This window comes from Lycium ferocissimum, chromosome 11 (assembly GCF_029784015.1).
Source record: "Lycium ferocissimum isolate CSIRO_LF1 chromosome 11, AGI_CSIRO_Lferr_CH_V1, whole genome shotgun sequence".
NCBI lineage: Eukaryota > Viridiplantae > Streptophyta > Magnoliopsida > Solanales > Solanaceae > Lycium > Lycium ferocissimum.
Genome location: NC_081352.1, coordinates 33929962 through 33956429, shown reverse-complemented (window position 1 = coordinate 33956429; position 26468 = coordinate 33929962). Strand labels below are relative to the sequence as shown.

The 26468-nt window shown below is 36.5% G+C and overlaps 3 protein-coding genes across 5 annotated transcripts; all 3 read right to left on the bottom strand.

The window, feature by feature from the left end:
• LOC132035954 (uncharacterized) lies at positions 1-9926 on the bottom strand. Of its 3 annotated transcripts, none has more exons than XM_059426135.1 (7): positions 9769-9926; positions 9042-9439; positions 7287-7656; positions 5293-6776; positions 4359-4472; positions 586-740; positions 1-59 (listed from the first exon to the last, which is right to left on the bottom strand). In XM_059426135.1, exons 2-7 carry the CDS (start codon positions 9432-9434, stop codon positions 11-13), a joined length of 2565 nt encoding a protein of 854 aa, XP_059282118.1. In that variant the 5' UTR covers positions 9435-9439; positions 9769-9926; the 3' UTR covers positions 1-10. The 3 variants fall into 3 exon arrangements, with proteins under 3 accessions (XP_059282118.1, XP_059282116.1, XP_059282119.1); XM_059426133.1 differs by having other exon boundaries at positions 9739-9910; XM_059426136.1 differs by lacking the exon at positions 4359-4472 and having other exon boundaries at positions 9739-9910.
• Positions 9927-11895: 1969 nt separating this feature from the next.
• Positions 11896-17725, bottom strand: LOC132035966 (putative BPI/LBP family protein At1g04970). The gene is made up of 6 exons (XM_059426149.1): positions 17318-17725; positions 15741-15880; positions 14510-14876; positions 13847-14095; positions 12755-12880; positions 11896-12449 (listed from the first exon to the last, which is right to left on the bottom strand). The coding sequence occupies exons 1-6, from the start codon at positions 17723-17725 to the stop codon at positions 12267-12269; spliced, it is 1473 nt and encodes a 490-aa protein (XP_059282132.1). The 3' UTR covers positions 11896-12266.
• A 1338-nt stretch (positions 17726-19063) lies between these two features.
• LOC132035997 (serine/threonine-protein phosphatase PP-X isozyme 2) lies at positions 19064-26114 on the bottom strand. Its single transcript, XM_059426208.1, has 8 exons — positions 25755-26114; positions 22766-22918; positions 21689-21751; positions 21531-21616; positions 21107-21182; positions 20769-21037; positions 20555-20633; positions 19064-19547 (listed from the first exon to the last, which is right to left on the bottom strand). Exons 1-8 carry the CDS (start codon positions 25893-25895, stop codon positions 19497-19499), a joined length of 918 nt encoding a protein of 305 aa, XP_059282191.1. The 5' UTR covers positions 25896-26114; the 3' UTR covers positions 19064-19496.
• Between the last annotated feature and the right edge of the window lie 354 nt (positions 26115-26468).

Sequence of the window (26468 nt, the reverse complement as noted above, 5' to 3'; positions counted from 1 at the left end):
TGACCCTTAATCAACAGGAAACGTCACGAAATAGCCCTTTCGATTCATCATAAATCCATCTGCATAAAAAAAATTGATTAAATTACTAATCGAAAAAGAGAAAAAATAGACATAATGTTCACAATGTCAACTGAAATATGTCGCCATTGATCTGATAAACTGGGATCTCCAAGCCTACACCACACATTTTTTCCTCTACATTTAACTAATCACTTGTACAGAAAAGATAATAAAAGAAAGTTCCACTTGAACTACAAAATCATGTTCCAGCATTTGAAGGGGATCACTTCTGCATCACCATTAATCAGGCATTAACTATGAATTTCTACTAAACCACCACCAAGTGAGGGATCACTTCTGCATCACCATTAATCAGGCATTAAATATGAATTTCTACTAAACCACCACCAAGTGAAACCATGAAACAGAATTAATTCACCCATCCGGTCATCCCCCATTGAGACTAACGTTCAGTTACTAATGTCAGATCGAAGGAAAACGCAAAAAGAAAATCATCTATATCATGCACTATCCATGAAGTTCCATATCAAACAAGAGATGCAAAAAGAGGGTTTAACAACATACTTGCATAAGTAGAGATGCCGTAATCCACCAATAGGCCTTGTTTCTAGGCGAGATATCCTCTCTTTTTCTTCATTAAACTTGCTCAGAGGAAGTACGTCACATGGACCTTGTATCTGGCCAGCCATTACTGTGCTACTACAATTAGACAAATAAACCTGTAGAAGAAGAAGCAGTGATGTAAAGGAATCCTATAGCATGCAACTCTATTACCTACATGCTAGTAGAAAAATAGCACGTATGGTAACATGAGGGGCGGGTGAGCAATATGCATCCATTTCCAGAAGATCTTATAGCTTTATCAACAAACTAATTGGATTCTCATGGCAGATCCTCTGCTACAAATAGCTGCTTCAATCAGTGTAACATGAAATATAGGAATAGCTGATTTTCTTTCTAATAGGATGGAATGACAATCATAAAAATAATCTACTAGGTGTTTCCATAAAAAGTCAGTCTAACACAAATTGCAACATTACCCACAAGGAAGAACGAAATGCTGTCTCTATTTCAATTTCTATGACCCTCATGTTTTGAAATGTTCTAAACCTCAACGATAGATATGAAATTCATTTAACTATTCAAATATTTAAATGTTATGATACTTTCTACATTATGAGATTAACTCACTTTCCTAAATAGAACCCAAAAGCTCAAGTATCTTAGCATCTCAGCATTGTCACTTAGGCATGACCCCTTGACTATACAGCACTAGATTTATAAAGCACAAGGATAGATTAAAACTATCATTTTGGTTTTCAAAGTTACACTAGGATGATTGAAGTCCACCAGATCATACTAGTCAATAAAACAACTTGAAAAGAAGATAATAGAATCATTAAATAAGTTTTTCATCAAAGAAAAAAAATTAAAATTTAAACTGAAAGTAGAGTAATTTCGGATCTGGAGCTCATGCAATAGAAATCCCAAGTCCTTAATTAACTAAGGGAAAGGGTCAAAACAAAAATACCCCTTTACTTTGGGAAAAGGGCTAAAAATATCATCCGTTATGAATTTGGGTCAAAAATACCCCTCCCGTCATTAAAGTTTTCAAATATACCCTTCTCTTAATAGAAATCCCCAAATCCCCCCAAAATAACCCGATTTCATTTTTTAAACCCGCTCCATTATTTAGCCTTACAGAACTAAATAATAACCCATACTATCCCCAAAATAATAACCCATGACCGGTGATAGGAGGGGGTGGAGGTCGAGTATCAGGGTAGGGGGTTAGTGGGGGGCCGCGAGGATTTCTTTCCCGTATTAGGAGTATTAGTATCCTGCTTCTATGTGTTAGGTCTTGTCTATCTTTGCTGTTTTATCATGACTTCCTTACTCTTGTTATTTCTCATTTTTGCATTGCTTTGATTTGTTTGTTAGTATCCAAGCTTTCCCTTGTTTCTTTTTGAGCCGAGGTCTTTCGGAAACAGCCTCCCTACCTTTCAAGATGGGGGTAAGGTCTGCGTACATTTTACCCTCCCCAGACCCCACATTGTGGGATTCAACTGGGTATGTTGTTGTTGTTGTACTATCCCCTTATTCCCCTCCAATTCTCTCAAAGAAATGAAATCACGTTATTATTTAATTGGGTCAGGTTAAATAACGGAACGGGCTTAAAAAATGAAATCAGGTTATTTTAGGGGACTTCCGTTAAGAGGGGGGTATATTTGGAAACTTTAATGACGGGAGGGGTATTTTTTACCCAAATTCGTAATGAGGGATTATTTTTAGCCCTTTTCCAAAAGTAGAGGGGTATTTTTGATCCTTTTCCCATTAACTATTTTAGATACTATCAAGCATTATAACTTTACCCCCGAGTCCTTAATTAATTAATTCAAATACTATCAAGCATTATAAGTTTGTAATATCTTTTTTCATACAAGCTTATAAGCTTTTGAATTATCATGCCAATTTATCCCCAAAAGAAGGTTGTAATATCACAATACCTTTGTAAGTTTGTAATAACTTTTCCTATAAGCTTCTATTATCATGCTAATTTACTCCCCAAAAAGAGGTATTATCACAATATACCTTAATCACCAAGTACATAAAAGAAAAAGTCCCTTGGCTAGAATGAATTTTCCAACAAAGCAAAAGTTCTCCAAATTGACTGAAACAGTAGGTTAACAATCCAAGTACACAAAACCCATCCTCCTCCATCACTAGGGATAAAAAACGAGTAGTGCGTAAATTTTGTTTATATAAGTAATAGATAGTACAGGAAGATTAACTGGTCTGTCACTCCCCGACTTCTAAAGGCATCTATGGGGAGGTCAGATGTGGGCTGCATGCACCCCACTTGGGTCACACTGCCTACATAGTTATTTAGGATCTTAATTTTGTATTTGGGCCTAATCCATTAGCTTAGCATATAAATAGGAAGTCTTTCAGTTTAGGGTAGTCTTTGGATGATTTGGAAGAACACCTTTGTAGTGGGAGACCCCTTTGGGAATAGACCTATTGTTCTTCATTTGAACCTCATCCTGAATGCTTCATGGTACGCTACTAAGCTTTTCGTGTATGAGTTCAATTATCTTCTCCCTTTACTGAATTTTTGTAGTTGAATTGCTTTTTGAAGTAACAGAAAGAAAAGCAACGAGTGGAGTGGGAGATTCATCAAAAAGACGATTCCTCACTTCTGTCTCTCATTCATTTTTTTCACGCTTTAATAAACACTTGTAGTTGAATTATTAATTAGTTGGTTCAAGATATATATTTACTTGTGTTTACTAATTGCTTCTTCTAATAGAAACTATCCTTCCTTCTTCTCCTAAATCTATCTTGGGTTGGGTTAATTGGTAGTGTTAGCAAGTATGCAAGCTATCTATTGCTTGTTTTTGTGTTAATCTTAGTTCATTCCTCCCTCAGACAAAGCAAAGTGACAAACAGGGAGCATGGTGCAGATGGGTGTATATTCCCCCACTGGAAGGGAGATGGATAATGAGAGAGACCTTTTCGAGGTGGAAGATGGGGGAGACCTTAAAAAAAAAAAAAAAAAAAAAAAAACGCAGCCCGGTGCAGTAAGCTCCCACTATGCGCGGGGTCCGGGGAAGGGCCGGACCACAAGGGTCTATTGTACGCAGCCTTACCTTGCATTTCTGCAAGAGGCTGTTTCCACGGCTCGAACCCGTGACCTCATGGCAGCAACTTTACCAGTTACGCCAAGGCTCCCCTTCAGGTGGAAGATGGGGGAGACTGGGAGACCTTAAATAACACAAAAACAAATCTGCCTCCTTGCTATAGAAAAATGGAGGTTGAAAAAGCACCACTAAAAGAATTTTACTCGTGTTATCATATTTGTTATAAGATGGACGAGAAATGCTACAAGATCAGATGGTCGTTATCATATTTGTTCCATGTAAAAGCACATAGAACAGGAGTCAAAACATTCTTGAATCCTGGACACAAGTATCCAAAAAAAATGTTTCTTTATAGGTAAGTATCCCCAAAAATATCTGAGGTCCAATTTGAAATTTCTGGTCTTTTATCGAGGTAAATGCAAAAACCCTTTTTAAGGTCCAGAATATAGATACAAAAAGAGAAAAAAGAAAACAAAGCCATCACAAATACACTCACTTCACAAATTGACTCAAAGAAGGAAACACCCTATATGAGCCCAAAAAGCAAATATAGTCCCAACAGATTGGCCTAAGGGCCTAGCTCATCTACCATTTCTTCTTTTGAGCCATCAAAATGAAGTTGCACTTGTTATTCTCTTTTTTCTTAAATAAAATTAGTGTAAGCTACATGGGCAGCCAACAGCATATGTTATTTACCTCACTGCTTTCCAAGCTACATGGACGGCCTACAGCATGTGGCAAGTCCCTTGGGAAGTAACACCGATTGACAGTAACCCATTTCTTTCCTGCTTTTAGATCCTCCCACATAGCCTGAAAGGAACAGGGAAAAGGTTTCTCCACGTGAACATCAAGGACACATATCAAAAGAGTGTCTATATGCAAGCGAGACTACCAAAGACATGAATTTAGAAGCAAAAACTGTCGTAGACATCCACTTTAATGCAAAGAGTAAACATTCTCCCCATTGCTCCTCTGAGAAAATAGAACTAAAAAATAGTATTACAAGAGTCGTTGCTTGTCCAAACATTTAACTTAAGGAAAAGATCACAAATTTTCAAAACCAATGACGTGCATAAGTATCTTTTGGAGATGCACGCACGTGTATGAACTTGCATCTGCTCAACAGCACGGCGCTAACTTGAGGCCGAAAGCAGGAAAATTTGCACTCAAAAAATAAACGTGCACATATCAATGACTATGCTCCACAAGCTGGCTTCAAATGCCACAGGTAAAACATCACTGGTGAGCCTAGTCCATATACAATTCGGAGCAGTAATAACTCCAATACATGCAGAGATAGGGACAATAATAAAGGGTAGGGTGCACTAAGCTCCCACTATCGCAGCGGTCTGTGGAAGGGCCAGACCATATTGGGTATGTTGTACGCAACCTTATCTTGCATTTCTGCAAGAGGTTGTTTTCACGGCTTGAACCTGTGACCTCCCTGTCACATGTGGCAGCAACTTTTGTTGTTGAATCAAGGCTCCCTCAGAGATAGTAACAACAGTAGTCGGTATATTTTTTACTTGAAAAGGCCATTATATTGCAAATATAGTGACTGAGAAAAGACTACCAATCAGACGACATTGTATGGGAGATCGGTTAAAATTTAATGAAATCAAATTCTTACCAGAAGCTTTGAAGGAACCAATCTCTCATCCTCAAAACGAATAACAGCATATTCCTGAACATTGTATACGAACCCCTTGCAGCGACAAGATTGGTAATATTGCTTCTCATCTGCAACTTGGAGCACATTGCCAATCCAGTCAACGCTCTCAAAGGGATCTGATGTAAAGCTAACGCAGTCAGCACCCCCATTACTGGCAATAGGAGTTTCAGCAAGATTTGTCAGTCCGACACCTTGATTTTCTCTTCTACATTCATCGCTTGAACTACTAGCTAAACTTGCTCTAGATTGCTTAGCATCACTGACCATGGACTGACTTCCAGGAAACTGCTGGGAAGGAATCTCTACACTATTGGCTACCCAAGCATGACCATTGGCCTGCAGCTGAGTAAGGGCTTGCGAGTGATCAAATGAGATGGAAACTGTTTCAGATTTTGCAGGAGGCTGAGATTTTACTTCAACCACCTTCTCTTCAAAAGATCTATCGATCATTGAGCAAGCAGGAGAGAAACTGTTATCATTGGAAGACACTGTCAAATTATTTGAACAGATTCCTGAAGTCAAATTATTTGAACAGATTCCCGAAGTCAAATTACTTGAACAGGTCGCAGAAGAAACTTGACTCTCCACATTTCCTTTACCGGACACATTATCAGTTCCTCCCATTCTTTTGTCTTTTTCCATCTTTGGCCCAGACGGTAGTTGGTTAAGATTATTTGCCGTGCCATTGGAATTCTGCAATGCAACATTTCCATTCCCCATTATCTTCGACTGAGTAACCTTATTGTCCGGACCAAAAGCTTTTCTATCTGGAGATGATTGAACAGCTGCTGTAATTGTAGGCATTTTAGAGGAATTGATGTTCCGCATCACACGACCATATTTAGGGGGCAGCGGCTTGCCATTTGTTATCGACAAACACTTTCCACAGTGCCATTCCCCTCTAGGGACACTTTTTTGATTTGTTGTTTGGAGACATTTTAAGTGATAGCCTTTGTCACAAGCATCACAAACAAGTACATTGTCAACCTCATTTATTGTTGAACTGCACATTTGGCAAGTCAAAGCCCTATTCATGTAATCACGGGATGGCACAATCCATGCAGGCCGCTCAGGAAGCAGAGGCTGTAAAAATTTCTGAACAATCTTTCCAATTTCAGAATGAGTATTGCTCCGAGGAGGAGCCTGAATAAAGGTCGTGCCTTGTAAATGAGGGTATGTGCTTGGTGAATTTCCAGATGTGCTCTGTGTAATAAATGGCCTAGGTGTTGTTACTTGTGCCATTGTTGACCTGACATCAGCACCTCCCTCAACTTTAATAGTTGCATGTGGTGCCATTGTTGACCTGACATCAGCACCTCCCTCAACTTTAATAGTTTCATGTGGTGTCACCTTGTTATCTGCCCCAGGTCTAACTGCTGAAACTGATGCAGGTAGCACCGACCAAGTTGGAGTTCTGACAGTTGAGTGATTGCCAGTAATTGCTACAAATCAATAAGCTTCATATGGTTCAGAATGAAAAAATGAATAAGAAGAAAATTCAAAGGAAAAAAAAATTCACGAAGACAAAATTCTGGCAAAGCCAACTTCCTGGATGGACGACCAGCAAACTAGGTCTATATATGTATTGTTGAAAAGAAAAAGAGAACAGGTAGGTGAATTAGAGTAGAATGAAGAATCACCCAAGCTTCTAATAAAATGGCACTTAATGGACAACTCCGAACTTAGATGATAACCCTGCTGATAACTAAGCATGTTTGACTTAATAATCACCTAGACCCTTTCTCACTTGTGCAAAGCTAGAACATGTACTGAGCTAAGTGAAGCAACTGTACAACCTAGACAAGCTATCCTTCCTACCTAACCTGAACATCATTTGGACAAGTTCCCCCACTTTTTCTGACAAATTGGTAAAGTTCCACATTGAGGGAATCATTTAACGAACAAAGATCCTGAAGCACCTTGGACAGTTTAGAGGAACGCATATTTGTTACCTTGAAATTGCAATGCATGGGAAGATCCACTTTGTCGTCCATCCATTTGGAAATGCGGTCTTCCAACTCTGGGAGGTGCTACTGAAGAAGAATCCCTTACAAGATTACCAGAGACCACTCCACCGGTCATTAAAGGCCTGACCTCACTGGTGGGCAGCTGATAAGGCAAAGATGCAGAACTTACTGGAGTCCCACGTCCCATAGGTGAAGCAGGTTGGAAGCTTCCTGATGAATTTACCGCATGACTTGGTTGAGGAAACATTTTAATATGTGACGCATTATGGCTTTCAGTTGCTGCACCCACTGCAGTTTGAGACCTTTGAGATGAATAGCTGGCAGAGGGTCGAGAAAATCCCTGCATCTTTTCCATCTAATAGCAGAAAGGAAAAAGGTTAAAGATAGAAATTGGGTTTGACATTTAAGATGCAACTCAACAGATTGACTTCACTTCAATTGGTTATTGAGAAGCAGTAGACTTGCTTCTCATCAGATCCATGAACTCCAAACTGGCTAAACTCCACAATCAAAGAGCAAAAAGTAACCCGAAAATTCAAATTTCATGATCTGCATGCACTTGATCAATCAATTATCCTTCAACTCAAATGCTAAAGACCTCCCAAGCTTCTATTTAATCTTTTTTGACAAGCAAACGCGAGGAATAGTTACCCTGAATGGTAATTCTATACGAATAGTTGCAAAGGAGATTAGAAGCTCCGAAGCAACCAAGGCTTCCCTAATTCCAAAACAATTGGGCAGCCTAATTACCTCCCCACCCCACCCCCTCTAAAAGAAGTTCATATTAACAAACTATAGAATTAAACAAAAAATGCAAATCCAAAACAAAATAGACGGATTAATATACTAATTCAACAGAAGAAGCAATTGTCTACACATATAGTTCCTACATTTAATTCATTTATAATCTTTCTTTTTATAGGTAAGTAAGATGTATATTCAAATTAGGGACAACTTAGCACTAAGCTGGTGCTAACGCAGTACACATAACTGGAAACCTTCAGTACAAAAACGAATAGAAGGCTTCCTACTGTGAAAGATCTATCTTTGTAGAGATTATATGAAATCCATCATGCTATTTTCATCCTTTACATCCTGCAGATTACACCAAAAAGCGAAGAACCATAGAAAATTGTATTTAATTCTTTTAAAAACTTTCCCATCATACAAATCACCCTCAAACAAACAATGCATTGCATGCCAAACTAAATAGCTAAATCCTGCTTAAAAGTATAACTACATCATTCTCTTTAATAGTACAACAACAACATACCCAGTGTAATCCCACAAGTGGGGGCTGGGGAGAGTAGGATGTACGCAGACCTTACCCCAACCTTTGTGGGGTAGAGAGGCTGTTTCCGATAGACCCTCGGCTCAAAGATAGCATAATCAAAGCAGGATAGCAAGATGAACAAAGCAAACTATGTAACAGGTATTAGTAAAGTTGAAGAACAAAAAATAATATGCGTATACGAGGTAAAACTACTAAATATGGAGAACAAACAATAGAATGTAACCAAAAAATGAAAATCCAAAACTAAATAGACTAATTAATCTACTAATTCAACAGAAGAAGCAATCCCCTATACATATACTTCCTACATTTAGTTCTTTTAGAACTTTCCCATTAAACAAACACCCTCAAACAAACAATGCATGCCAAACTAACTACATTTCTCTTTGATAAAAGTGGAAAAGCAAATGAAACTCAATCAATTTAACTGAAGAAAGCTTCCATACCTTTCTTTTGGCAACCCGTAACTTCTCAGCAATAGACATTTTGGGAGGCCAATAACCTATACTCTGTTCCTTCAGCTTATTAAGCCCAAGATCCTCAACAACACCACCAAAACCATCTCTTGGAAACACATCTTTCGGCGCAAATTTCACGCATACTTTCGCCAATCTCTCCCTAGCCTCCTCCACCATTTCCTTTTCTGCATCAGTGGGACCCTTACCTCCCCTCATTTTTCCCATAGCTGCCAATACAAGTACCATTTCAGCAACTTCCTTCACATTACTAATCATCACTCCCCTCACCTTCTTCGAAATTGGACCTTCTAATCCTTCTGATATTCTATCGTCCGGCGGCCTTTTGTCTCCCAGAATTCGATCTGATTCAATCTCAACCATCGAATCTGAAGAAAAAAAAAAAGGGGACAATTACGCTCTGTCTATTTTTTAAAATATTTACGTCAAGTAGCCTATACTTGTGTATAAACACCCGATTTAGCCCATATTTGTGTATAAACACCTTTTATACAGTATTATACACTTTATACAAGGTTGATACATTATGCAAAATGCTTTTCCCCCCAGGTATAATGTTGTATAATATTGTATATTGGGAAAATAGTTAGCAGCAACCCTATTATATTTTGACTATAAACTGGGAAAACCTATTGCTACATAAATTTGACTATAAATCATAACTAACCAGACATGAATTAAAATATCAAATCCTAACCAATTTTGGTATTTGTTTCCAACAGAGTCTCCAAAAACGGCACCGTTTGGGGAGAAATTGATGAGAACTGCGAGAAAGAGAAAAGTAAGAAGCCATAGATGAAACCCTAGAGAGAGAAAGAGAGGGAGAGAGTATATAACGTTAGAGAAATTTGAAAAAATTTAAAGGGGGATTATTAATAAGTTAAAAAAGTATACCTTGTTGGCGGGTAATTAAGTACCTGTTAGAGGAATAATAATTTGCGTAAGTATCAAAAAACTAGCAGCAAATAGACTTAGGTTTTTGAGTTTTTTTTTAGAGAGAGAAACATACAGGTATTTTGTTTTATTATATTAGAGAGATAAGGCAAAGGAGAGGCCGGGTTTTTGTATTAGTACTATAATAATCGGACCGGTTTGTTATTATATACGCCCTAATCCTCGCTCTATTCTCGACTTCTTTTTACAACTATACCCCTTTTTTCTCCATACCATATATATAGAAGGGAAAAATAAAAATGGAAAATCATGCTCTATGTTAAAAAGGCGGTAGGTCTGCATTAAAACACATTATGCGCGGAATGCGGAGAAGAAGTAGGTCTCTGGATTGTCTTGTATGCGCCTTTTTTTTTTAAATATTTACGTCACAGCTTATACTTTGAGTTTGTTACCCGATTTAGCTCATATTTGTATTTAAACACTTTTCATACACTATTATATACTTTATACAAGGTTGATACATGATTTATGATCATTATATCTGCGTTTGAATAATATTGTATATTGGGCTACGTGGCGTAATATTTTATGTTGGGCTATATATTTTTAAAAATTTCCCAAAATAAAAAGGGAAAAAATGTCAAATTTGCACTTATTATTCAATATTGAGTAACTTTAACCTCCGGTATACTTTATCTAATTTTACTTATATAATTAGGAAAAAAAGTCTCATTTTTACTGTTGACTTTTACTGAAACTCTAATGTAAAATATAAAGTATGGTTATTTCTAAACTACAATCCAAAGTAGACGAGTAAATTTGGACCATTTTTTCAAATTATTTTGACACGTGAAATCTACCCATTTCACGTTTTAGTTCGCAAAGGAAAATATGAGGGGATTTGTTATGACTAACATTTCAAATCATCAACATTGATAAATTCTCCTCGTGTTTTTGCCATAAGAACTTGAAGTATGTATCATGGTGAAGACAAGGTCTTGCTTAAAACACATACCAAACGTCTTTGATTTATTGATCATCCAACCTGGTAATATTCATGAGACGCTAGATAGTTCAACTGTTCCTCAAAAATAGGAGAAGCACCATGCATGATTTTCCTGTGTTCTTTCTTTCTATCAGTGTCACCTGACAAGAGCTTAACCAAAAAAAAGTTAGCCCCTAACTCGAGCGTTATAGATTAGTTTAGTAAAATTAAGTTGTGGCTCTCTAAAGAGTAAAGACTAGAGAAATGGATTAAGAGGGAGGCACTTATGCAACGGGCAATACCACTTAAGTGACGAGGGAAGTCGCACATGTTCCATCACAAGCACCTATAAGACTATAATGTCATGATCACTGATTTATCTTCATTTCTTTGGTGGTTTAACGTATGGTCACACCTTCAGCAAGAAAGGGTATACATATGAAAACTTTTCTGCCAATTGGATCAGAGAATTCTGATTTTAAATTTCTAAAAGACCGCACGATCATATTGCTGAAGGAAATAGACTGCGTCTAAAGTCGTCCCAAGCGCTACCAATATAGCTTTACTAAGCTAATTCCTTGAAAAGCTCTACTAAGTGAGAAGTTTCCCAATAAAGCTATTAGTACCAAGTGGACTCATATTGGTCAAAGTGGAAGAGAATAAAATGGTAGAGAGATTCCGCACGTGCTCACTGAACATCTGTAATATCTAACAAGTCGAGTCTCATGTCGGACATATAGAATACCGACGCATAGAAAAAGGGCCGAAGAAACAGGTCCATGACTTGAGATCGATATAATACTACCTTCAATTTTTTGTATGTTCGACAGAGTGAAAGATTCCACCCACTCATCGGAGTACGCCAATTATCACCTATCATAGTTAGGATTTGCAAGTATATGTTCATGATATAAAGAGAATTTGTCGATCAAAGCAGGAACCATCTTGCTAAATTTTGCATTTATATGTTCATCATATATAAAGAGAACTTATATGAATAGAAGAAGAGGAGGAGGATTTACAATAGCTATATGTCCAATATACATATAGCAATTACAAGAGAAACAAAAGAAGAAGAAAAAACTCTACACCTAGTTTACATTTTTGTCTATCAATGTGCAACTACATTTCAATACAAGGCCTGGTACAGTGGAAACGAGGGACTCATAACCTTATGTCGCTTGGACTCTTCAAACATACTGATGGGTTGCATATCAGATCCTCCAAAAGCTATGCATTTATGGAGGATCCAACACGGGTATGGCAGTATCTTTGGAGGGTCCAAGCAACATAGTCACAACCATATGATGTAGGAACTAACTTATACTTAATTGTTCAACGGGTGCAACGTCACTGCAAATCTTGATCCATGAATCACTGCACAAGATTTCAGCATTGTGAAGCATGTAGCCGTGAAATGTGGGCAGCGGATATCCTCTACTAAGTTTTAAATTTATGTATGGCAGGATCACAGTCCTCAGTGCAGTTGACATCAGTAGCTGCAAGAGTTTTCAGGGTTAAGTCAGTTTTATCATCACCTAAAGAAGGAAACTGTATTTTGTTGTCACAGAATAAAAAGTGGTAAAACAATCTCTAAATGATATTTATCACGCTAACGCTGATACAGTTAGAGAGCCTATGCAGCGCATCATTTGTTCCATTACTCAGACATACAGCTAAAAAACCTAGCAGCTCTATGAGATAAATAAATGAAGAAATAAGGGTTTTAAGTGCATCCAGGTTGCATTCTTAGTTGAAAACATAATAAACTGGAAAATAGAACACATGTGAACTGAAGATATACCCGGACTAGATTCACATGCAAATTGCCAATTTTACTCCATTTCAAAGATAAATAGAACTCATCCAATCCAATACTTCCTCCAAGATTATCATTGGAAATCCATGGAGAAGCTGAACCACTGACTGCCTGCAATCAGAAGGGTCAAAATCACATGCAAGTCTTTGACAGAACCAGGATTTGAAAAAATACAAGTGAGGTTAAATGCCTTCACGAAACATGTTAAATACATAACTTTTTTGATAAGGAAAAAAAGAGAAGTTACGTTAACAAAGTTATGTATTTAACATAACTGACTTTATTCTTTTAAATCTATGGAGACATCTCCCTGGTGTTTCTTGAGGCGTTCCATATTCATGCATATGCGACTAAGAGATAACTTTATAATCAACCCCCCACCCCCCAAACCATCCCTTCAGTTGTAGAATCAAAGAATACAATTGTCCTCTTGGTGGAATTCTTCAACTACTTACACAATTAGGACTCATAATGTGATGAGAAAAGTGAATTGAGCAAATGTTTTTAGCATCTCCAAGAATGGATGAAATACTAATCCAATTCTTTACAGGTAGCAACACAAACTTTTTACGTTTGCCTCTTACACCTGCACCATGACAAGCTTTCTTCTGTTGAATATGCAAAGTTTCAAGTTTAATCAAGATACCAAACGGGATGAAAACTAGGTTTCAGATATGTATTGCGCGTTCTTAATACAAGCCAATATCAAAATATCAAACCCTTGATAACTTTCATGCCAAGGGTTATAGAGAATACAGCTAGATCTTAATGAACTTGACTGATAAAGAGTTCAGACACAATAAACGGGGCTATAATTTTGATATAAGCACGTCCCTGTGATAAATACTGTATAAAGCTAAAAGTTGCACATATTTCTTAAATAACCAACTTACTTTGTAAGAAGCTCATTTCACTTATAATTTCAACCTTTTAGTCTAGTCTTCAAATTAAATGACGTTTCATCAGAGTGAGGTCCACTTCCAAAGAAAGTGATAATGAATAACAAATAGCTAATAGCTGCAAGGAAATGGGTAATAATATTATGCAGCCCAGTGTTGATCCTTTTACAAAGCTTACCGTTGAAAAGCAAGCAACTGGTGTCACTTGACCTGAATGCAATACATTAAGAACGACGTCTGCGTGAACCGTCAGATCAATCTGATGTTCTTTAATTTTCAGATGGGGTGGAGAAAATATGGAAACATTCAGATTCATGTCATCATTTGGATATTGCCTGTAAAGTTGTGGGATAATAAATCTCCATCCAGCAGTGTTTAACAAGGACTGCTCAGGTACTTTGTCAACAATCCAGTGCATTTTATTGGCCTGAACAGATAACAGCTATTAGATACAAATCATGCCATATAATACTCCTAAATGCAACTTGCACGAGTCAAATTTGAAGGGGGACCTAACATTTAATACATCTCTTGACTAATTATCAAATACTAGCTTTCTCTACCGCCAAAGGTAGAGGTAAGGTCCGCGTACATCCTACCGTCCCCCGACCCCACTTGTAGGATTACACTGGGTATGTTGTTGTTGTCATTGTATATTAAAAAACAAGGCATGTTAGATGATCAGTTTTTTTTAATTGTTAAGCATGTTAAATAATCAAATTCAGAGCTATAACATGGAATGATACATGTATCCTATAAAGGTCAACTAATAGCTGCTAGATAAATATCAATTATCTACTAATTCTGCAATTGTTCACTTGGAAAGAATAGATGGACTTACATCATAGTAAACAGATGATGCGGACACTAAAACTTTTTCATGCAAGGAAATAGTGACCATGCTTGCCGGATCCTTCAAAGGAATTGATGCTAATAAGTGTTCTAGAGATGCAAATAAGTGTTGGTAAGGAGGTGCTGCATATGCTTCCTTGGCACTAATTAACCCATTAATTGAAAGAATAAGAGAAGAGTCTCGGAATTGTGGGTCGCCAACAAAGGTGGCATTTAAAGCACCAAGATTTCTTATTGGAATTTCCTTTGGTAAGGACTGCAATAAAGAATCAAGCTTCACGATTCCTTCTCGCAATTTCTTTGAAATAGCATTTTCTACTGCAGAAGTTAATCTACCTTGAAAAGCGTCCACCAACCTGAAAGTAAAAGAGGGACACCATAATGATGCTAGTAAAAGCTATCAAGGAAGTAAACTCAGGGCAGGAAACGAATTTCATATAAGTACTAAAGTCACAGAGGATGGTGAGGATATGATATGAAAAACCTCAACTCTTGAACGCATACAAGACCAAATTAGTTACTACCACAAACCAGAAGAGTACATAAACATGTACACGTAGTTTAAGGAATTTTTCATTTAAACTGGGAAAGATCAGTTCACCGACAACTAATGACTGTACGCCACATATGCCCTACAAAATACAAATTGAAGTATCTTACTATTTTTTATTCTATTTATAACCGTGTTATCTGGGCCAGCTTGCGTGCACCTCGACTAATTCCACGGGATACATACCACCTCCCACCAAAGAACAGGTACTAGGTAACTCTAACCACCAAAGGCTAGGACGGATGAGGAGAAATCACCTAATATTTGTCTATGTTAGGATTTGAACCTGAAACCTCATGATTCTCAACGCACTTCATTGACCACTAGGCCACACCCTTGGGTGCTTTTTAAAATTGGATAATGGACCCGCCCCTCTACCCTTCTCCACTTAAATACCAGACTTTTGTCTACAACAGGGTTCGAACTCGTGACGTGCGCCTAACCCACACATCGTGCGCCGTGCTGTTACCACTAGACTAAAGCATGCTTGCAGAAAAGAACCGTTGCAAAATTCCAGTTAAAGTGAGATTCAATAATATATTTTTTATGCGCTGACCATGGCACATCAGGTGGTGAGATTCAGTAATTTCCTTGTGTGTGACTGTGTTGAGAGAGTGTGAGACTTGAGAGATAGTTCTTCAAATAAAAAACTAATATTTGAAAACGGTACCCTTGATATAGCCAGGATGCTCCACCATACAACTTTATAAATATATCTTTCACTGAACATCCACAGTCCAGGGGAGAAAGCATAAGAGATCCTTGGAGATTCGTCAGATTGAAAGAAATTCCAACGTCCATACCTTCAACCTTTAGGAAAAGAAAACATTATATATTTTATGTAGCATTCACAAGCATTGACTAATGAAGAAAGCGGATGACTAAATGACAAACAAAAATGTGAACAAATATACCAGACTATCAGATTTAACTATTATGATACAAGGAGAAGAGATGCAAAGGAAAACTAAACATGGCAGCCTTGAGATTGCTAAAAAGTCGAAATTAATATAGGCAATACTAACATGTCAAAATTAATGAATAATCATGTTGCTACACCTACGTTAAGGCTGATGTTTGGAGGAGTCTTTTTAGTTGAATAAAGATCTGTGTGTTTGTAGAAATGATAGAGAACCTTTAGTGTTAAAGAATCCTTAGCTGTCTTAAAAAAATAAATTATTGTTAGTTGAACGAAATGGGTCTAAATGAAGTGAAATGGATCTTGAAGATTCATATAGTTAACTGTTCTACAGTCACAAAAGCTTGCAAGGCATGCCCCATCTGTGGGTATGCTCCTTCATTGGTACAACAAACAAGATAGAATTGCATTTATTATTTATATGGTTCAAGTTTTGGCTTCTGTATAAGTCTCTTTTCTTGCAGCTCAAAGGTAATCCACTACATATTCATGCCACACGTAGACACATAAAATACTTAAGTTTCTTCTTTTTTAATAACCATGGTGTCCCGGCTAGCTCGTGCGCACCTCGACTAGTTCCGGTTTCCTACTACTTCCCACCAGCACAAATACCGGGCAACTCCGTCCACCAAGGTTTGGACATATGGGAAGAAATCACCTACTCTTCCGTCCCAATTGATGTGACATTCTTTCCTTTTTAGTCAAAGAAGACACATTTCTATATTCAGTAACAATCTAAAGCTGAAATGCTCATTCTACGCTTAATGAGATGATTTATAGTCACAGAAACATCTATAGCTTGTTTTAGAACACAAGTTTCAAAAGTCTTTATTTCTTTCTTAAACTCCATGCCCAGTCAAACACCATCACATAAATTGGGACGGAGGGAGTAGTATTTTTGCACATGAAATACTTAAGTTGAGCTCTTGTTTAGTTGACTAGCTTCTAAAGTTACCATTTAAAGTAGCTGCTCCCTAAATCCTAACCAATTAAGTTTAAAAAGAACAGAAAAAACTAAAATAAAGAATCAATATTCATATATGACCATAAAGACAGCACCTTTAATATATTTTGAGCTAATTACAGTAATAATTAAGTTTAAAAAGGCAAGGAAAACAATAAAATAAAGAATCAATGTTCATATATGACCATAAAGACAGCATCTTTAATGTACTTTGAACTAACTACAGTAATAATTAAGTTTAAAAAGACAAATAACCAATAAAATAAAGAACCAATATTCATATGACCCTAAAGACAGAATTTTTAATCCATTTTAAGCTAAATACAGTAAAAAAAAAAAATCACATAAATTTTCAAAATTTTACCTGAATAGAAGCTTGTCCATTATCTGTAATAGGAACAGGTAGCCACCAATTTGAATATTCATATTTCCAATTCATAGTCATATTTGCATAAGCACCAGATACACTAATAACTATACCAGTATCACCAGTTTTCACAGTTGAAGAAATAACATGAATACTATTAATAGTAATATTTGTAAGAACCATATCAACAGTACCAATAATTGGAATATGCTTTGATTTCTTGATTTTAGGTAAGTCAAGTGGAACTAATGAAGATTCTGCCATTTCTACTAGAAATTGTTTAACAAAATCAAGACCTTTATTTGATATATCCAATGAAATGTAACCTTCTTCATTTGATTCAACTTGGGTACTTGAAAATATAAGTAAAGATAGAAAAAAGAAAGAAAAAACTGACCCTGCCATGGTTTTTTTTTTTTTTTTTTAGGCAAGAGCCAAAGAGAAAAGTTTTTTTTTTTTTTTTTTTGGTTGAATTGAGAAAAATTGGATTTTGTTGATGAAATTTGGGATGGGTGAAGTTGAAGATTAGATTAGAGACTGTGGTTTGATTTGAAGAAATGTTTGGGCATGTCAACGAGATTAAATTTGGATTTGAAGATTGAAAATGGAAAGCAACACGGATGGTTGGTACTTATAATAATTACTGTATTAAATTTATTTATATAGTATGGAGTCGTATTATTTTGGAATTTTGCTACTTGCACATGATTTGCCTGTTGCACGTTGCGGGGACTCAAGTAAATAACGTGTAAAAATTAAATCCCTAGGATGGATGGGTTGTTGAAAAAAACAAGCATCGTTAAAGTATTTTAAATAGTCATAATATGGAATAAAAAATTTAAAAAATCTACTCTTTCTTCTCTATTTTTTCCGACTTCAAAACACTATAAAGTTCGAAACTTTCATTTTTTCCGAACTTTAAAACACTATCCAGAAGTTTTAAACTTTTACATGTCAAACTTCAACTCCAAAATAGTGCTTTGAAATTCAACAGTCCCTATATGTAAAACTTCTAAATGATTGTTTCAGCCAGTGACACGAAAAATGAGTGTTTTTTCATGATTGTCCAAACAACTTTTACCCGATTTATACAATATATCAAGTTGCTATGAAATATTCTCTCTTATTATAGGTAAATTTAACCTGATAATATACAAAATATACCGTTACTATCAGTGCACAACTTTCATTCACTTCAGAAATAAAAGTCCAGTTAAGCTCAGCACTAATTCTCGATTCTAATTGGTAGTTACTTACTTGCTTGGTTCAAATTCCCTTCATTTGATATATAATACTACGTGGAAATTGGAATATTTCATAATTACTAGACTGTTCTTTAAGAACTGTTCGTTTTCGTCATATAACCGTAAGTTACTGCCTGCCAAGGAGGTGATCGGGTGTTTCACGCTTTCAGCCCACTTTGGGACAGTCATCGACAAAATCTATCGTATTACGTATATTATAGCTACGTGTATGACTTATTTTCAGTCTGTCCCCTCTGCTTTATTTTCCAAGAATAGCATATTCGTTATACTTTTGACCATATTAGTTAGTTCTTGGACTTTTTGATTCCATGAAATATCTCTCGATTTGTTGTCCAGATGCTTCCCCGAGAGAGGAACTATACTCAATCTAACTATTGTAATAGTAACAAAGATAAGCCTAAAAAAGTTTCATCTTTGACTCGAACGTTTCTTGATCTGGAACATGGTAAAAGAACAGTTGCCCTACAAAATGTGCACGTTTTTTGTTAACACAGCCTGAATTGCATTTAATGCGACATGGGACCAAGAAACATTTACTGATTTACCGAAGTCCAGCTGTAACAAGATGCCCGAATATGGTCCTCGACATCAGTCGTACAACTCCTAACAGGAGAGTGAAGCTTGCCTCATTATTGCAACTTCCACTTCAATGTCCCATTCTATTACACACCATCATTACAAAGGAAAAATAATATGGGATTTCAAAATGGGGAACATGCAATCAGATCTCAGTAAGATACAGAAACCCCAACAATGGAACCATTCTTTCTGTAAACCAAGAAGCCTTTCGACCAGATAACCGGTAAGTATCTAACATGAATCATGTGAGAGCATCTCCGGCCTGTGCTCTACAACCATATTGTCAAAGATATGGGTATATTGATGGCAAAAATTGAATCCTTTGTGTGGCCCTACAGGAAGTAGTCTGGTGGAGGCTTTTTAGCAGGTGCTCCTCTTGATTCCTGCATTTTAACAAAATCATACTCACACGGGCATCCAGGTATACAAGTAACTGTGTGCCTATCTAGGACAATAGTTGTAAAGAACAACTTTATTTGATAAAAAATTAGTGGTAAAGAACTACATACATTTTTCCCCACTGGAATGCCTATCACCAGATCATAACTTCATTCTTTTTTCTTTTTTTTATTTTTATCAAGATCATTTCATTCTCGATCTATAACTTCGTATGAATAGGACCTTTTCCTGTAATTAGGATGTGTGATCTTGGGTGAATCTTGAAGAAATTGAAATGATGCCAGGACATTTATTGTTGACCCTAACACTGAAGTTGCTTAAGGTTGCGGTTAAAATGCGTTCAAAGGTGCTCAAGGTGGGTGGTCAACACTCCGGAAATAGCTTAGTGGAATTGAATAGTGCAATCCCGGCAACCCACATTAACTGATCTAAACTTAAGGAGGGCTTCAGTGATATGGATACTAAATAGGAGATGAAGTTTTTCATTTTTCTACTAGGAAATAAAGTTTTTAGTATATAAGAGACTGGCTCAACGTTGAAAGAAGTCAGGTTATTGATGAATTTGAACTTTCATTAATAGGAAGAGTGGGTTCAATGTAACATTTTCAATGACTTAATATTCAGAAGGTATTCCTAGAGGGTAGAAAAAGTCCTTTCATGAAAGGGGACACATTTGTTGGCCAGCCTGGAAGGACATTGGGACAGTGTCATGAGGTTTTCTAAGTTCTTCCAGTAGCCCCAATTTCCTAATAGGCAGATTCTATTTGGTAAGTTCCGGTACTTCTGTGACCTATACATTGCACCTTCTTGCTGCACTGCATTTTGTTGTGTGTAATAAATGCCTCACTGATCAAAGAAATATAAGGGACAATGGGATGTGGAATTTCTGATAAACCATCGCGATGTGAAAATGCATATTGATAATTTAATAACCTGTGTCCTCATTCACCAACATGAAAAACTAGGAAGGAATAAGATTATATGTACATACCTGAGGAGCCGCTTCAAACACACGGAACTGCTTATTAAGATTCTCGTCTAGCTCAAGAATTGCTGCGACATTTCCACATCTGCAATTTTGTTGGGATGAATACAGAATATTTTATTCCGAAATACATGAAATGAACATACCTTTGAAAAAGAGAAAGAAGAGTATGACAGAAAAGAAAGAACAAAATACAAACTAACCCTGTGACATAACTGACCTGTAACAGTAATTCGGGGCAGACCAGACTGTAACTATCTGATTATTGAACATCCATTTATATCCTTCCATTACTAACTGATGTGCACGGCATATGTAGTCTATGTTATTTGTATGGTTAAATGAAGTGACAACACTGCCACCAAAAAGGTAACCTGCACCACGAGGACTCAATCCCCATCCATCAACGATGTCCTCCGGATCTGACCATAGTAGGTCACACATGGGACCCTCATGAGGAACTTCTTGCTTCCGATCAATAGTTCGAATCTGAGATAGACATGACGATGTCAATACCAAACGTAAAAGTTCAAGCAAACAGAAAGGCTAGTCCCGAACCTGGTCTAATGTAGATATTGTAGGAGAGAGACCACCATGAACAGAGAATATCTTATTCTCAATGAGAGCGGATAAGCTGCATTATGACCAAGTCAAGTAATAGAGGTTTAGACCAATAGTAAATGTACCACGACTTGCTCACACAGTCATACATGGACACTGCTGGAAAGAGAAACGAGGAACATGCAGGATACCAATATCCAAAATCTCAAGTCAAGTACACCATGCAAGCAGACAAACTTGCAAGTCATGTGTTCCATTCAATGGGAACACAGAAGGTTCGATGAAGCGCATAACAGTGATTAACCATGACAGAGAGGAAAGGTTCTGTGCCAAACTAGACAGCAATCGATAAAATGAAAATGCATCAGAAGTATCAGGTTGTTTCCCCAATTTTAGACATCGCTAGAATAAAGTAGCAAACCTTAAGTAGTCAAATATATCCGTGCAGTATCTCCAAACATTTACTGAACCATACTTCCGTAGGCACTCATCATAGAATCCATATACCTGAAAATTTTGAAGAGAAAATAAGATTACAAAATAAGTTTGAACTGCTGGGAAAGAAAATGAAGGACCAACCTGTGTGATCTGACGGCTCTCGTGGTTACCTCTGATAAGAGTGATCCGATCTGGATATCTCACCTGATTATGCATCACCAATTATTAGTATTTATTTATTTTGGATAATGATGTATCACCCATTACTTAAAAGAGAAAAGGCAATATGCTGAGTAACAAACATGAATTCGGACATAAACTCTACTATATGCAACTCAACAAGGAAAGGCACAAAGAATATTAGCATATTGAAGCAACGATTTTTTATGAAGAAATGTACGAGCCAGTTGTTTTTCAAAGAGACGTCAATAAGGATGAAGCAGTCAAGAAATCTGCAACAAATGGCAAAGATGAAGAAAGGGGGAATCATGCACCGAACCAACAACTAGGTAAAAGAATGGCATGTCAAAGATGGTACTGCACGCAACTTAATTACAACTTCAACAAGCAAACTGACAGATCACATCCTCATGCCCACAAAGGTGGAGGAGGGTGTGTGTGTGTGTGAGTTTTGGGGGGGGGGGGGGGGTGGTTAACCATCCTTAAAGCTGATAATGATCAAACAAGTTGTAATGTTGATTTTTCTCTTCCAAATGCAACTGCGATATTTTTTGCTTCCTCATAAAAGTTCAACTGAGATATCGCAATATAGCTTATTTGCCATGTATTTAAGAATTCAAGGGGTCTCGATGTGGCAAAAAGATGTACTTATACAACCAACGCAAGCACATGTAGTTACCCCATACTACAAATGGAAGTTTTGAGCCAGATTCAACTATTTGGCATCCAATCGAAATAAACTCCACTTCAATTACATTACAATTTATTAAAAAGCATGAAGTAAACACAGGTTGGAATGCTTAATCTTAGATTACACAGTCTACGCTGGGGTAGTTTCCTGAGATGTTATTTGTTTTATAGGGGAAACAATAAACTGTAAACTGCAGGTAGTAGAGATATCCTTGTAACCAACTTTCATCAGTAAAGGCTATAGCATATGGGGTCAAGAATAATGTAAGTCAAAACAATTAGTTAAAACTTGGAAGAATATGTATATCTACCTATATCACAGGAAAATCAGTTAGAAACATATAATACCTTAAGAGCTAGTAGAAGAAGAAATGTCTCAACAGAGTAAAATCCTCTATCAACAAAATCTCCGAGAAACAAGTAACTTGTCTTTGGACAATCACCTCCCACTTTGAATAGCTCTTTCATGTCATAAAATTGCCCATGGATATCACCACATATCTATACACACAAGAAATAATAGCTGATCCAGATATCAAGCAATACGCCAATACCAGAGCATAAATAAGTGGAACTCACATTTAAAAAAAATTTAAAAATAAAAAAAGAATCAAGAAACGAGCATAGCATGTAAGAATGTCATCTGCAAATGATAAGGTCAAATAGTCAATTAAATGACAAGTTTAGACAGAATTACATTCACTCCTGTAGCTTTTACAATTTCACAAGTCCATAATACACATTTCAGTATATCTCCCTAGGGACTCCACAATCCAATGCAATCAATGGTGATTGTCTGTCATCCAAAGCTATACCCTCATATTTTGCTTCTTTTCTTTCTCGACATCCTGGACCCTCACCAAATTTGTGAGCCCTCTTAATCCAACAGTTGTGGTATATTTCAGCCAGAAACCCAGGATGAACCCCAGTAAGCAGCAACAACAATAACAACTAAGCCTCAAATAAAAGGGAAAAGCTCGTATTGAATTGAGTGTTGCACAGCATATATGAGAGTTCATGATATGTTTAGGCTATACTTTATCCCGAAGAAAACAAGGAGCATGTAAGCTTACATAAAATAATGATACTTTCTTAATTTTCAAAATTACTATCTAAAACACAATCATTAATAAATGACCATATTAATAAAATTAATTTGATTTATCAAAAAGTTAATATTTTATACAACTAATGTAGAATACAAAATGACCCTGGAAACATTCTACGCAGTTATCTTAACTTTCAAGATGCCCCTTCAAATTCAAGGTGACTCGTGTTTACAAATCAAGATGAACTTCAAGTCAAATAATGTACATCAAAATGAGCTATTGTTGCCACAGCATTCATTGGAATAGTGTCATTAAAATAGTGAAGGCCAAAGTGAAATTGAATTGGTATTACCATGAAATAACATTAACTGGACTGTGATGCCACCATGAATACAAGAGTCATCGCTAAACTAGAAACATCGCAGTCAGCCTAATCAAGTCGTTGACAAAGACAACATACTACCAATTGGACCATATCATCACAAGCCACAGTGCTAACTAGGCTATAATAACATAGCAGTGCTTGGCAATGACGTGTCGTAGCATTAAGTTGGCAAAATGGATTACTAGCTCGACAAGTCAGCTGACATGGACTGATAACATCAATCATAAACAGATACGTAAGTAACTTGACATGTTAACTGACTAGTGTCACCAATCCTAGACAATTGATGATGCATGAGACACGTGCTACAGATGCACCAATGAAATTGAACTTTCTGTTTCACGTGTGAGCGCACCAAGAAAAGTTTTAAGGCTGAGGTGTTCTTGTTGTCTTCATCTTGATAACACAAACTCCCAATTTCAGAATTAAGTAAAGTGAGGAAACACGACAAAATAGGTACGGAAATAGATGTGGTGCCAATGAAGAAGTAACCTTAAAGAGGGTATAGTGCTTCCAAAACGGTTAACCATAAATAGACAAGAATATTAACACTATAAAAGGAAAAGTATGGCCAACTGCGTAGTGTAAGATACGTAGAAGTTACGATCTCTACTATAGAGATAGTAGTAGAGGAGAAGTAAAACCCTTATTCAACTGAATGCTGAACATATAATGGAGCTCCTTACATAGAGTTTTGCTACGGAAGGTAAGGAACCTTCCAAATAAATGTGATTCGTAGTTATGAAAATATAATTTAATATGTTTTATACAACTAATTTAGACATATTCTATTTAGCTGCACTAGTTCTCTGGACTTTCAGCAAATACAAATAACATGTCAACTTCAAGAGGGATCTCCACACATTTCATATCCCTTGACTCAAGCCTACCATGCCATAAGTTGAAGACTGCCTGACTTATCATAACAGTCACAACCTTCACATAAGCATGAATTTAGAGGCACCTTAGGCAGGAGAAAGAAAATAATGGATATAAACAAAAGAAAAGTGCATCTCCCCAGTAAAGAATACTTGGATACACCCTTGTTCATTTGGATTTTATAATTCTTATACCCTGTGTTACTCGGACTCTTCAGAAATATCGACGGATACGTGTCGGATCCTCCAAAAGTAGTGTGTTCTTGCGGGATCCGACAGCGGTGCGGCAGCATTTTTGGAGAGTCCGAGCAACTTAGCTTATACCAGAACTCCAATTATGTTTAAATTCATACTACCATTTAGGCTCGCAAAGAACCATTCATCTTGCTAACTAGCACCATTTCTTCGTGTTTGCCGGCTTATTTTTATCATCATTTAGTTTATCTCAACGGATATAGAGATTTTCTAGGCACTTGCAAACTAAATTGAGACAGTAACACTTAAACCTACATGGCTACACCTTCTGAATCAAACATAACCAGCCAAACAACATAGGAAATTCATACAAAAAAACTTCCAATTCCTCCACCTATCAAATGAAAAAAGAGCATCCAATTGTCCAAACTAATTTTCTTAATTATCAGTAATATTATTGCTCGGAAAGACAAAAAAAAAAGGATAACCAGACGCCAAAATCCAGTATAAACAATTAATGAAAACTCTAATTACAAGTTGTTACGGAATTGAAAAACTATATAAAACAAAAAAATCAAAAAAAATGGAATACCGCCAGATAAAAACCCTACATCATCAACACTTAACCTAGACTGAATCCTATAAAACAATTGAGATAATAAATATATCAATTCTCCATTTGGAAAAGTAAACTCACACTTCAGCTCAGTATCTACGCTACAACATATTGAAGCAATAAATAACAATGAATAGATAAAAATTATACAATTTTTTTTTTTGCTGCATTTTTACATTTTATCACTCTAACATAGGGTTTAAATTGGACTTACAGTGACAGGCGCATCGACTCTCTGGACATTACTTTCTTCAACGAGAATTTCCATAGCTTTAAGACAAAGTGCCTTAACTTCTGATTCCTTTAACGGTTCACATCTCTTAAGTTGCTCAATTTGCCTGTCTAAATCTGACATTTTCGTTACTTCTTCTTCAAAGGTGAGCTTTGTAACCCTAAATCTACTACTATTATTGTCTTATCAGATTGAAGAGCATTACTGAAGAGAAATGCTCTCTCTCTCTTCTCTGCTTGCGCCGTCGTGTTCCCTCTTGCCGACTTGCCGCTTAATGCTTTGCTCTACTTCTATTTTCTCTTTTATTTATTGCTCATTTGCCCCATTATTTAAATTGATTAAATGACTCTAGCTGCTTTATTATTTCAGAATCGTTTATGTATACATACGGTCGAGGGTCTGTTTATTTTATAAAGATCCCTTATAACTGATTTTTTCTCACTTTATATGACATATGTGATGGGGCGGAATCATAATTTAAAATTTTTGAGTGTGAAATTTTAATATTTGTTTTCAATTATTAAATTTAAATTAATATAGTTTATAAATATTCAATAGATTGTTTTAAGAGAGATATAGAAGTTGAATTAAAATTAGAGAAAATTACGGTCTATGTCTATTTTTGAAAATATTTAAGCCGCGTAGCTCATATTTTGAGTTTATCATCCAATTTAGCTCATGTGTGTGTATAAACAC

Coding starts and splice junctions, on each gene's coding strand:
- LOC132035954 (XM_059426133.1), bottom strand. Junction 7,657..9,041: donor TACGGGTTGCCAAAAGAAAG/GTATGGAAGCTT, acceptor TTCTGCTATTAG/ATGGAAAAGATGCAGGGATT. Junction 6,777..7,286: donor CCATGCATTGCAATTTCAAG/GTAACAAATATG, acceptor ATTGATTTGTAG/CAATTACTGGCAATCACTCA.
- LOC132035966 (XM_059426149.1), bottom strand. CDS start 17,725: ATGGCAGGGTCAGTTTTTTCTTTCTTTTTTCTATCTTTACTTATATTT. Junction 14,877..15,740: donor GCATCCTGGCTATATCAAGG/GTACCGTTTTCA, acceptor TTTTACTTTCAG/GTTGGTGGACGCTTTTCAAG. Junction 14,096..14,509: donor CATCATCTGTTTACTATGAT/GTAAGTCCATCT, acceptor TTATCTGTTCAG/GCCAATAAAATGCACTGGAT.
- LOC132035997 (XM_059426208.1), bottom strand. CDS start 25,895: ATGTCAGATTTAGACAGGCAAATTGAGCAACTTAAGAGATGTGAACCG. Junction 21,183..21,530: donor GATATATTTGACTACTTAAG/GTTTGCTACTTT, acceptor GTCATAATGCAG/CTTATCCGCTCTCATTGAGA. Junction 21,038..21,106: donor CAATATCTACATTAGACCAG/GTTCGGGACTAG, acceptor TGTCTATCTCAG/ATTCGAACTATTGATCGGAA.